We start from the raw sequence: 13,376 nt of genomic DNA on the forward strand, positions 1-13,376 counted from the left end.
ATGAATACACGACTAGGGAGAGGGGCACAGGTGGGAGCAGACACACACAAGCGGCTGCCATCTTGTTTCGTTTCCACCGAGTGTATTTTTATTTTTTTCAGAGTGGAGGCAAACCACATCCGACAGAATAAAGCCTTCTGGGAAATCAGTGATGCACGCCCTGAGAGACGGTGGCATTCGGCTAATGTGAATTCTCTGAATCACGGAGCAGCGGCAGACGTTTAAAGCGTTTGGTGTTTACCATGCACATAGCATCCGTAGTCTGACCTTTCTGGAATTGTTTGGTGTGGAAAATAGAAATCAGGAAGAGGCTGTTTTTTTTTTCTTTGTATTTCAGTTTTTTCATTGACTCAGAGGCATGACGGATTCAGTATAACCTTGGTTAATCTCTCCATCCCGCTCACACCTTCCATTTCTGTTTCTGTCTAGCACAGTCACGTTTCCCCATCGACGTCCCTCAAACAATATGGGTTTCGACATGATAACTGTGTTTATTGGCCGTTCCCGGATTCAGTGGCTGAGCGGCCTGACTCATAATTACCCTGAAAACTCTGTCATTTTAGCTTGGCTTAGTCTACGATTCAGAGGAAAACTTCCTACAAAAAACAAACAAACATACAGAGGAAATTGGGAAAAGGGCATCCCAGGACGCCGTGTCACTGAGGCAACAGGCCGCCCACAGGCCAGTGTGGCAGAATGACGGCCGAGCAGTGACCGGCAGATGTGAATCATAACAAAGATAACATGTGTATTTTGAGGATTGAGGCTGGATTTAGCCACTCTCTTCGGACGAAATCCCTGGAACACAGGATATTTTTTTTGTATGAAAGTCGAATTTTTATAATGGGAGATATTTCCCATTATAACAAAGTAAAAGTAAAGGACTATGATGTCATTAAGGCTGAGGCTATTCTCCGAAATGACTCAGAGGGAATTTCGTTGAAGGCAATTTGTAAGGTCTGGGTTAGGCAACTTTTAGGGGATTTAAACCTGAAAACTTTGGGCTGTCCCCCAAAAACTGTGAATTTTTTTTAAGGTAATTCCTGTGTGCTTTTTTAGAAATAATAATAACGATGATACAACCAAACATCATTTGAGAGTGTCCTTTAAACGCTAAACAATTGGTTCAAAACAAGCTTGCCTGACCATGAGACTATCCTTGTGTTTCACTGCACTTGTCACATGACAGCAGCCCTGCTGTCATGTGACCTGTGTGTCCAGCTCATCGTGTTACGCAAGAGCAGCAGCGGGCACCGAGTGTTAACCACACAGACAGCAGCACTTGACCGCACGACCGCAGCGCGTCTCACGCTCCCGTCTCCAGACGTATGCATTACACCAAGCGCCACGGCAGCAACAGGACCATCCAGCAGGACCAACTCAGGATTTTCACGGTGAAGACTCAGACGCCACACAGATTGGGCTGGAACTTGGATCGAGGGCTGACGCGAATCCTGACGGGAGCTTTACCGTCTGATCGACTTTTTGACCACTCTGTTAATTTCATTTGTGTTTTATGTATTTTTTGTTTTTGTGTGTGTGTCTGTGTGTTTGAGGTCGCAAAGAGAGAGATTATTGAAAGAGGGAACCCTGCTATTCATGCCATGCCTGGTTGTGTTGAAGGTAAAACAAAATCACACGTAAAGAAGACAACCACATCCTTACCTTTGAAGAAAACGAAGCGGCCCTCGCTGTTCTCGTAGACGGCGTCGATCTTGGCGGGCAGACCCCTCCAGAAGACGTTGATGAGCATGGGGTACCCGGGCATCACCGCGTTGTCCTTCACCCTCCACAGCCAGTGGTCCTACAAGGAGAAGGAGAGGAGGGAAGGGATACAAGAGAGAAGCACATTCAAGACAGGTTTAATGTGTGTACGTAACATGTGGTTCCATGTTCATTTAACTGAGAGATCCCAGGGACAACCCTAGCCGTTACACTCCATTATTCATCACATCTCTATTAAACTACTGGGGTTTTTTACACGCCACCGTAAAAAAAGAAACACATCTGTAGTCGTAAATCTTTCTGTCCCGTCGTAACTCCCAACGCCAACATCACATCACTGCAACAAGCCAAGAGAAAGAAACTAAGTCGTATATATGGGAAGTTTTCCATATAGCGGTGGGCGGTGGGGTTATGTTCTACTGTTGCATGCTGGGATACGGGTCGACTGCTTTACTGCTGCTGCCCCCTCAAAACAAAAACCCGAGCCGGCACATCTTGGGCCACAGCGGTGTCCCTGACAGCTATGTGGCCCGCTTCTTCCGAGAACCGCCACCTCCGTAGCTTTCTCTCTCTGTGGGTCTAAGGGCGTTTCAGTATTAGCTACGATTGATTCGTACCGGGCCTGAATATGACTGCTCCCCCCCCCACTCCCTCACACTGAACAGCTTTCACATTAGTAATGTTGCTCCCTAACCGAGTACTATTATCTACACACTGTGTAGGTGGCGGCAGGCACCTTGTTGATTTGTGAACCCAATAAACACAATGAAGTAGACTACATCTATTTACGTTTGTCGTTCCGCTGTAGAAAAGTGCGCCAAACGCAAGATCCCCAAGCCCGTATAACAGAGTGGACCATCGTGCTAGCCGGTGCTATCGAGTTAAGTTGGAGGCGATGTGCAGAAGCACCCCTCCTCGCCCGGCCCTCCTGCTTTCTCAGCCCTGGTCGTGCGGTTCGTGCGGGAGGATGAAAATCGCGCGTGCCGCACGAAAATTACACAGCAGTCCACTTTCACGTCTCGGTACAGTTCTTCGTAACTCCCGGATGCGAACAGGACCTGAGTGTGAACCGTAACGCGAGACCACCTTGCCAATTGGACCCCGGGGACCGCTTCACTGATCCGCACTTGGCTACGGTACGCGGGCGTTCACGCTCATCAAACCAACTGCACTTTGGGGTCAAGTGTACTTGGATCTGTTCCGGAGGGGGGGCCCCTGATGTGAAAGCACCCCGATAAAAGGCGCGGCCACCTGGTGTGACACTCAGTATTTCAAAAATCATGGAGGTAACCATCCGGAGGTCAAAGTGTCTGGCCACCGGCTTTCTGAGAGGTCGGAGTTCTCTGATTTCCTCTGGGAAGGAACACGAGAGAAGAAAGCCGAGTGGAAGAAAGGTGTGTCTCTGTTGTTTCTTTCATTTTATGAAGTTGGATGAAACCTGACAAGAGGGGGGTGGAGATGTGTGTGTGTGTGTGTGTGTGTGTGTGTGTGTGTGTGTGTGTGTGTGTGTGTGTGTGTGTGTGTGTGTGTGTGTGTGTGTGTGTGTGTGTGTGTGTTTGTGTGTGTGTGTGTGTGTGTGTGTGTAGAGGGGGTGGGGGTGAGGGGGGAAGCCCCAGCTGTGAAAGCCATTACGGCCCAGCGAGGCGCCGCACCCTTTGGCTCAGAATGACCGCCCTCGTTTCTCTCTCTCTTTCTCTCCCCCCCCCCGGGACAGAATGCTCTGACCTATGCTACAGAGGCGGGCGGATGGGAGAGAGGGAGAAGGAGGGGGATGAAAAAGAGAGAATGTAGAGTCCACATCATCAAACTGTGTCTCATTCTCAGCGATGGCTCAACAAACACCCATTTATCAAGCTCTCGCCTTCAGTCCCTCTCTCCCTATCTCCTTCTCTCACTCCCCCTCTCTCCCTCACTCCCTCTCTCTCACGATACACCTCTCTGTCTCCTTCGATTGTTTCTGAGGGAGACTTCCGTCTCTCTCCGGACTTGTCCTCCTGCTCCTCGTCTCACCATCTAATTCCACCTCTCTCTCTCTCTCTCTCTCTCTCTCTCTCTCTCTCTCTCTCTCCTCTCTCTCTCTCTCTCTCTCTCTCTCTCTCTCTCTCTCTCTCTCTCTCTCTCTCTCTCTCTCTCTCTCTCTCTCTCTCTCTCTCTCTCTCTATAGTTTAGTGTTTTTTCCACTCTGCACGGGACCCTGGCTGGTAATTGGAAACAGATCAAACTGTGAAATCGGGCCAATTTGAATCATTGTCGAGGCCCGGCCCTAGCCCACCCCCTTCACCCACCCACAAACCAAGCCCTCATCCTCTTCCCTTTCTGAACAGCACTGCCCGGACCAGCAGAACGCCTCCGACTGGCACTTTTGTGCAATTATAAGGAACGTTGAGGATAATCAAAAGAAACCAAGTCCCGTCTTTAAGCCGTTCCCCAGCCGAACTACGGGGGGAATCCGTTTGGAGACACATCGCTTCGTCTGAGAAAGGCTAGGGCATCTCGTAGCGACCCCGAACATGTCAACGTTTTGTCAACAACCAAACCAAGTACCAAGGAAGAACCCACAGGAACCCGTCTCACCCACACCAACAGAACAACCCATTCCAGCATAGCCTGCGATGCAGCAGGCTCCACATAGCACAGCACAGACCGCATTCCACATCATCAAAGCGGGCGATCACCGCTTAGACCAGACCATAATTGCTCAACACGATACAAAGTGGCATGTTGACACACAGGGAGAACTGCCTGCACTCCAAGCTAGTTCCTAATTCCTCTCACACTTTAAGAACAACGAAGGAGGCTCGGTGGAAGGACAGATTAGGGCCTCGGCATGAAAGCGAAACTTAAGTGTGTGCGTTTTGTGTGCGCCCGTGTGTGTGGAGTAGTACTAGTAGTGGTTCATTTGTGAGGGCAAGAGGCGGGCGGTGAAGATGAAGGCAGGTGAAGGCTTGGTGCAAACACACCAATGCAAAAATGCAGGCTCACGCGTGCTTGTTGGAAGATGTGATGCATCAAAGGGGGGGGGGCGGGGGATCTAACCAATTGATCCTTGGCCTCCCCAACCTCCGAGAAAGAGCGAGACAGAGAGACAGAGAGAGAGAGAGAGAGAGAGAGAGAGAGAGAGAGAGAGAGAGAGAGAGAGAGAGAGAGGGGAAATTACAGTCTGTGATTGAAGAGGACACTCTTGAACGACACTCTCTGTCTGTGTGCCAGTTCGGTCTGTCTGTCCGTCTTTCTGTCTCTATGACAGATTTGACATATCTCAGACATATTTTCCATTCTCTATTCTACCAGTGTTTGTTTTGCTCTAAGATCTGAGGAAGACCATATCGTCGGTCAATAAGACTTCTGTGTCGATTCTTCTCATTTGCAGAATACAATAGCAAAAAGGTAGACAGCCATACTGTATAAGTAAATGCTCTAGGGTTATAGATCAAATCAACTGCAATTATAGAGCACATTTATAAAAAAAGAACAATCCCAAAAAACACAGGCACACACACACGCACACACACACACACAAAAAAAACACAGGCACACACACACACACACACACACACACACACACACACACACACACACACACACACACTAATGCCTGTCCCTTCTGAGCAGGGCTGTGAGGGTGGGGTCTAAACAGACAACAACTGCCTTCTGTGGTGTGAATCGCCTGTAGACCAATTAAATACCGTAGTTTAGTCTCATTACCTCAGAAGACCCCTCAGCTCAGTGGAAGCTTCCACATTAATCATTAAAAGACATTCACAAACACCTCCCACAGGCTCTGAATGAACCATGAACCTCTGAGACATATATACATGTATATATATATAAACATAAATATATAAACATAAACATACTATATATATACTGGATATATTTTGTAGGGTAAAATATGAAATATATATTTGCATGTATTGCAAAATATATTTGCTAAATGTTAATTTAGTCTGCAAATTATTTTTATCTAAAATATATACATGGTGCTTTAACCTACAAAGCATTTTAGCTCTTAATTCTCTTTGAACTGTGAAACGAGGAAGAAACGGCACGAATCACATTTAGAGGTTTGAAGTGACGTCTACAGTGGTGTATATCTGACTTTGCCTCTTCTTTGTTTAGCTTTTCTCGGTAAACACCGAGGGGTAATTGAGCATAATTAACTCTTCCTCTGCTCGTTCCGTTGCCTTCCCAGTCAAATGGCTTCCACTCTATTTCAGGGTCCAAACTGACACGTCCCCGTGTCTCAAACCGTTCCGAGCAAACGCCCAAACGGTACCGTTCCCTGTGAGTGAAAACCGAACCAAACAAAGTTTCTCACAAGCTGTTCTGTGGCTTGGGCACCAGCCTTCTAGAAAACACCCATGTAACAAATGATCTGTGCGTATATTTCACCTGATAAAAGTCCAACCAGAAAAGCCCCTGATTCCACTGAGCAGACACACCTGTGAAACTCAGGGGCCCAGGGACGGCTGTTATAATGACTTGGACGCGCTCCACGCTAGGCCCTTCCAAAAACATCCAAACGGGAACAGGAGACAGCGCCAGAAACGCTCGCCGGCCAAGCCAACCACCAGCACGGACTACTGTCCAGCACCAATCAAACGCTCCCATCCCGCAATTTCCCCCTACGCAATCGAAAATGCACTTCTTGGACGATGAAACCAACGAAGCAAGGCGACTCCTGCTGTGAGTTGGCGCAACCTGATGCTAACTCCTAGGCTAAAGGAACTCTGTACTACGTGTCAGCCATCAATCAAACTTTCTCTCTCTCCCTCTCTTTATCTCGGCCTGGCACTCTCTTTCTCTAGACTTTGGCTTGCTCTGGAGGGAAATACATCAAGCCACGTAGCTCTGGAGAGAATAAAAGAAATACTGCTGATTACAATACCAGTTCCATGGAGTTTAGTCGGGAGGCTACCTTGACTACTTCCTCTACTAAAAATTAAAAGTCCTGACATGACACTTTATCATTTGGAGAAGGTGTGACATTTCCTTTACCTTTATTTGTATTTTCTCACGCTCAAACCCCCCCAACACACACACAGTAACCCTTCTTCCTCACGCTTTTACTTTGCCTCCCTCTTCCTCCTGGCCTTGACGACCCCTCTCGCCCTCTTCCTCCTCTCCCACTCTCGACAATTGGAGCGAGGGAGATAATAGGCCAGTCAGGGCTGTCATCACTGCAAAGAACATCGAGTCTGGGACAAAAACAGACATCATGGATTTTCTCTTTTTTTTTTTACAGCCCTCGGACGCGAGGAGGCTGTGAATGAGTCAGATAATTACAGTTGGAATCGCTCGCTGCACTACAACGCATTAGGACACCAAATAGCTCGACTGGGGCTCTTGTAGTCGCTTTCGTACCAAAAAAAATAAATAAAAATCTCCCCTTTCGTTTTTCAAAAGTGGATGTACCAGCCAGCACCTACTCAGTATATCCTTTTCTTTTGTTGCGTTGACATCCGCCCGCCCACCCCATTCCCCGTCCCCACTCCATTCCCCCCACCACCAACACCGCCAACACCAACACCACCACCACCACCACCACCCCCATCCATGAGAGCGGATCTTCCAGGTCAACTGTGAGGCAGAAGCACCCTTGTGTTTGTGCTGTACTGTCTCTCCAGGCCACAGAGCCAGTGTGTCCCGTGACCCTGATGCATTTACCCCAGAGCAGGCGCTCTTGGTGTGGGTCTAAGGAGGGGGTGGAGGGAGGGAGGGAGGGAGGGAGGGAGGGAAGGTGGGCGGGCTTGAGAGTCAGTGGTATCTCTCGGTTTACACTCCTGCATAATGCATTCCTTTGTGTCGTGGGAGAGTTTCATATAATTGTCCAATAAAACCTAAAAAACTGATGACGTTGGTTGGGCGGAACATAGGGAAGGCTTTGAGTGGAGATCTTCCGCTCACTTGCGTGACCGTCTGAAGGTAAACTCTACAATGCGCAGTTTGGGGGCAATCTTTTCGTACTTGAACCGCATGACATACATAAAGAAGCACAATTCCCCCCGCCATTCCTGGGTAAAAAATGAAAAACTGGCCAATGAGGGAACATCTACAGAGGAGGGATTTTCCCCCCGTTGTTTCACGAGAATGTTATTGAACCATTGAATGCACACTATTTATATCCCCAAAGAAAACACACACACAAACAAACACACAGCCTTTCTGCCTTGCGTGTAGCACCCTCAAGGTTTCTGCTTCTCTTCCTCACTGTAACTGTGTCTTCAGGGGTCTTCACAGCACAGAATATAAAGACGCATTGACAGCCATGTGTGGAGTCTTTCTTAGTGTCCTGTGAAAGCCATGCTAGTTTTTGGTATTCTTTGTGTGTGTGTGTGTGTGTGTGTGTGTGTGTGTGTGTGTGTGTGTGTGTGTGTGTGTGTGTGTGTGTGTGTGTGTGTGTGTGTGTGTGTGTGTGTGTGTGTTACTAGGGTACACTTGGACCTATTGACACAGTGTTCCATTTCTGTGTAAATTAATAGACCTCTCCACACACACACACACACACACATAAACACACACACACACACACACACACACACACACACACCTCTCCCCTCACCCCTACATTTCTCTCCAGGTCGAACAAACGTAGAGAGTCAGAGGACCAGTTAGACATAAAGACTTTTCACACATCCTCAACCTAACCCTATGATGAATACTGGCGCTTGAGTCTCATTACCGATCCAAGGACTAGCTAAATAATCCATACTCGTCCGATTGTGTACAAACGGTGGATACTAGACTTAACGGCTACTAAATCCCACTTTCATGCCCTTAACCACTCTCCTAACAAACTTCCTCACTTGGAGAAGCCTTTAATACCCCCTAACAATCGTTACAATCGTTCTCCTCACATCAAGCTCCATTTTCGGGCCATTTCTTGCGTACCTTGAAGACGAACATCTCCCTGCGCAGAATGGCCAGGGTGTTGAAGCCCCCGTCGCAGATGTCGGGCTTGCCGTTGGGGTGGGTGGGCCGGTCTCCCGGGGGCAGCCTGGGGGGACGGGTCTGCCGGTCCGGCTTGCGGGGGTCCGCCGGGGGGAGGGACCGTGGAGGGGGCGCCGTGGGTAAAGGCTTGGTGGGCTGAGGCAACTTGTCGGGCGGTCCTGTGAGGAGGAAGGGAGGGAGGGAGATAGAGGAGACAAACAGGGTGTCAGGTATACACAGCATTTAATACTTTAATACTTTTCAAAATTTTGGTGAAGTCTCCACTTGGGTTGGTGAGGATTCTGGTACTCTGCTGGTGGGGTCTTTGTTGGAGGATTGGGCGGACACCGTCAGCCAGGATCTGCTGTAACTCTTCGGGTCTCATGTTTAATTGAATGTGCTCTTGGCGAAACAAGCAGGTCTATTTGGTGTCCTTTTTTCCCACTTTATACAAGCCTTCAGAAGAAAACCCTTCATACATTCAGCCACTTTTCAACACAATAACTGGTGGATTGGATAGGAACAGCTGTTTTTCTAAAAGCATTTCTGTTTATGTTACATCTTTGACCAGCGACAGCTGCACAAACAAAAAGAAAATGTGTACTTTAAAGTGTTGTACTGATCCATGCTCTGCGTCGTTCCAAACACAATCAGTCTAGCCAGGTTCATTGATTCTCATGGACAAATAATGGAAAGGATTACCGTCATAGTTGTTAATTTCAAACTTCTTCACGTGTCAAGACTTATATATATATATATATATATATATATGAGACAAGATAATCACATTATACATAATGGTCAGATATTCTTTCAGTGTGTGTGTGTGTGTGTGTGTGTGTGTGTGTGTGTGTGTTTGTGTGTCTCTGTGTGTGTGTTTGTGGGGGTCCTTATTGAACACAGGGCTGTTAACAAACCCGCTCTTACTTAGTAATCATCTCCGGAGACTTCCTGGCATTAAGGCTGTTAGAGTGTGTGGAAACACAGTGTGAACAACAGATATGACAAAAAAGCTTTTAAAATAAATAGCTTGCCCTAGCTTTAATAATGAAGTATATTATCAAGAGCCTATACATCAGATGAAAGGTCAAAAATTATCAAAAGTAATAAGAAAATGAGCAAAATACAATGTATGGATGCCGTTGTGATTGCAATGAAATGCCAAAGCACTCAGTGGTATGGGAAGACACAAAGACCTTTATGCAAGTAGAACAACACAACCACATAACCATTGGGATTACAATGATTCGAAAATAAACATGTTTATTTTTACACTGGGTAACAACCCACTAATCACATGAGCAGACAGACACAAGAGAGGGGCGAGGGACGGAGGGAGGGTGAGAGTGAGTGAGTGAGTGAGTGAGTGAGTGAGTGAGAGATAAAGAGAATGAGAGAGACAAAGTGTCAGAGAGAGAGAGACAGAGAGACAGCGACAGCAAGAGAGAGAAAGAGGGTAAAAATATTCCGTTGACCATAAATGAACATGAAACTGTAGCTGTGAGAACTAGGTGTGAAGATATGCATTGATTCCTGTGAGCAGATCAGGGGAATAAACGGCGGAAATGGAAAAATAACACAAGAAAGACATGAGCCCGCACACACACTAAGGCGTCAGAACTGTGGCATGTATTATTTATAAAATCAAAATAGCATACTGCAAACCGATGCAGGAACATATGAAATTACGAATTAACGCATGAGCAATGCACTTCGTAAAGCGATGCACATAAGGGGTTATAGAATTAAATAGGTAATAGATGAATCACTGAATGAATTTAGAAAATGGTCTGACTTTATGTCTCAGTGACGATAAAACATTCCTATAGGGTAGAGATGGTAAAAAACAAGGCTGGCGTTCTTCTGTGTGGCTCTCGCTCGGGGATATTGAGGTTTCAAACCAGATTTCTGGGTCAAGTTTAACTTTGCGGGGGATGCAAGTTATGCAGTTGGATGTGTTTTTGTTCCTCTACACAGGCTGGCATAACAGTGATGACATTAAGAATACATCTGGGGAATAAATATGTTCAAGACATAAACACAAAAACACAAAGCAACCCAATTGTTGCGCAGCTAATAGCCAAGTGTACGAATGTGCGGAGGAAGCCAGATCTGCTGCTGGCTGTCGCTTATTTCAGAAACAGTGCGAAAACCTGTCAAAAGAGATGTAGTACGACTTGCAAGCATTTCCAACGTGTGCGGTGAAGAAAGTACTGTGTCTTTTATTCAGCCTAATGGCTTGTTAGAGACTGGTGCAACCCAGAGAAAGACGGCTGATAAATGCACTAAGTAAACCATAGGCAGAACATGAACAATTATGGACAATATGTGACATACTGCACTCGAACTTCCACAAAGAACATCTCCCGCTCTTATTCATTTTAATTAGTGAGATGAAGAAAGTCTGACTTCACTTTTATTGTTTATTATCTATGTTTTGTTGTCCTTCATGGTATGTTCTTCTGCCTCTAATTTAAGCAAATCATTAATCCTCATGAAAAATATTTGTATTAATGAATTGTAACATTTGCAGCGTTTTATTTTCGCGGAGGGCTGCGAAATCTGCACAAAATAACAGCATCTCATGGTTGTTAATTGTTTCCTCCCTTCTTACTCATGAATATTACACAGTGGACACTGTCGAAATGGAACTTATTGCATTTCGGAAGTTTTCCCATAATCTCAGCTCATCATTTGACAGTTGCTGCTACCTGGGACACAAATGAGCATCCTGGAAAACACAACAGAGCAACAGTCTCCTGCTGAGGGGGAAGCTACCACAGCAGCTGCTCTGCCCTTCACCTCCTTGAGGTGGTTAGAATATATGAGAGAGGGAAGGGAAGGATGAGAGAGAGAGAGAGAGAGAGAGAGAGAGAGAGAGAGAGAGAGAGAGAGAGAGAGAGAGAGAGAGAGAGATCTAAATATGAGTGCAGGTCTGATCACTTGCCCAGGTCTGTCAAACCCAGAGGGAATTGCCTTGACCATGTAAGCAGATGGTACCTTCTTACGCAGAAGAGAATGAGAGAGAGAGAGAGAGAGAGAGAGAGAGAGAGAGAGAGAGAGAGAGAGAGAGAGAGAGAGAGAGAGAGAGAGAGAGAGAGAGAGAGAGAGAGAGAGAGAGAGAGAGAGAGAGAGAGAGAGAGAGCAATGGCTCGGAATGTAAAATGACTAGACGTAAGAGACACTTTAATATTCAAATATCCGACGGGCTGAAACAAATGCCTCATTACCGTTCGGTTTGTGGACACCATAATACGTGCTTCAATATTTATTTACAAGGATCCCGGGTTCATATAAGGTATTCCCGAGATTGATTGTCTACTTCTGTGGTTTTAATTTTTTTGCATTTAACTCATGGCCAGAAGAACCAAGTCTCTTAATTAGAGATTGAGATCTGGGGAGTGTAACTGAAATAAGCTACAAATACATGAAACCAAAGAACTCTTTTATCACAGCCTTTAACCAACCCTCTCCTTTCCACCACTAACCCCCTTGACTCCACCAATTCTCTTGCTTGTTACTTCTATCCTGAGTACTGAGTCAACTTTGTTCTTTCACTGTTTTTTTTTCACCCTTGTATTGTTGCTTTCAACTTGTTATGCACCATTTTGAGTTTGAAACAAACACTCAATAAACACTCACTAAAAATAAACATATTATTAGTATTCAACATCATCCAGATATTTTTGAGGGAGTTGGATATGGCCTTACCGTAGATTCTCTGAATCCCCAGCAGGTCATCCAGGGGCAGTTTGAAGTTGTCTGTGTCCATGTACTGGTAGAAGGGAGCCATGATGGCCGTGGGGTCGTTGGAATGTTCCAGGCCCAGAGCGTGGCCCAGCTCATGGACCGCCACCAGGAACAGGTCGTTGCCTGGGAAGTGGATGAGAGAGAAAGAGAGAGAGAGAGAGAGAGAGAGAGAGAGAGAGAGAGAGAGAGAGAGAGAGAGAGAGAGAGAGATAGGTGTTTTTTGTTGCAAAGTTGTGTTTTAGTGTGTCTGCGTCTGTGTGAGTGCCTGTGTGTCTGTGTGTCTGTCTGTGTCTGTGTGAGTGCCTGTGTATAAACATCCACATAAATCACCATGAACGTAATGAATGGATTATCTAGCAAGGCCACTGAAGGGAACCATTACGAAAGAGCAGACACACCCCCACACACACACACAGACACACACACACACACACACACACACAGAGACACCCACAGACACTCAGAAATAAATAAATATACATAAATACATATACTGTATATAAATATAGACACGCCGAGAGAAGCATCCTCATTGTGGCGCGCATTGGAAAACCATGTGCTCTGTAATTTGCCTCCTTACACACCACTGCTCTCCCCAGAGCTGTCCTTTTGACTCTCAGAGGTCTCTGCTGCCGACGGCCAAGCCACAGCCCTGGCACTTCCCAACCCAGTCCTCCTCCGCGAGGCCAAAGTCTCCGCCGTAGCGAGCCACCGGCGGCTCCCCCCCCCCCGACAGGCTCCTGCCTGGTACAGCTCAATCCCTGCAACAGGACCACCGTTCTCTAAAGGGCAGACCCAAATCACAGCTCTGCGTCGTGACTCGTGATGCGCTTCCAAGAGAGAGATTTCGCCCTCCCTATTGCTGCCGGGGTTTGTGGCAGACTGGGGGTTTTCTTGTGGGTTTCTTTGTGTGTTTCCCTGCTGCACCAGGATGCTAAAGGATGATTAATGAGATGGAATCCACTCAAACG

The 13,376-nt window shown here is 46.7% G+C and overlaps 1 protein-coding gene across 1 annotated transcript in view; it reads right to left on the bottom strand.

Annotated features, from left to right (window-relative positions):
* LOC307088432 (matrix metalloproteinase-16-like) overlaps positions 1-13,376 on the bottom strand; it is a gene marked incomplete at its 3' end in the record, with an annotated part of 58,395 nt that overhangs the window by 7,841 nt on the left and 37,178 nt on the right. Inside the window, exons 5-7 of the mRNA XM_079754326.1 lie at positions 12,367-12,528; positions 8,617-8,834; positions 1,666-1,804 (exon numbers count right to left, since the gene is read on the bottom strand). Of these exons, the coding sequence (XP_079610452.1) occupies positions 1,666-1,804; positions 8,617-8,834; positions 12,367-12,528 (519 nt within the window). The remainder of the gene's footprint in view (positions 1-1,665; positions 1,805-8,616; positions 8,835-12,366; positions 12,529-13,376) is intronic.

The sequence above is a fragment of the Pollachius pollachius genome (genome assembly GCF_949987615.1).
Source record: "Pollachius pollachius genome assembly, chromosome: 17".
NCBI classification, from domain to species: domain Eukaryota; kingdom Metazoa; phylum Chordata; class Actinopteri; order Gadiformes; family Gadidae; genus Pollachius; species Pollachius pollachius.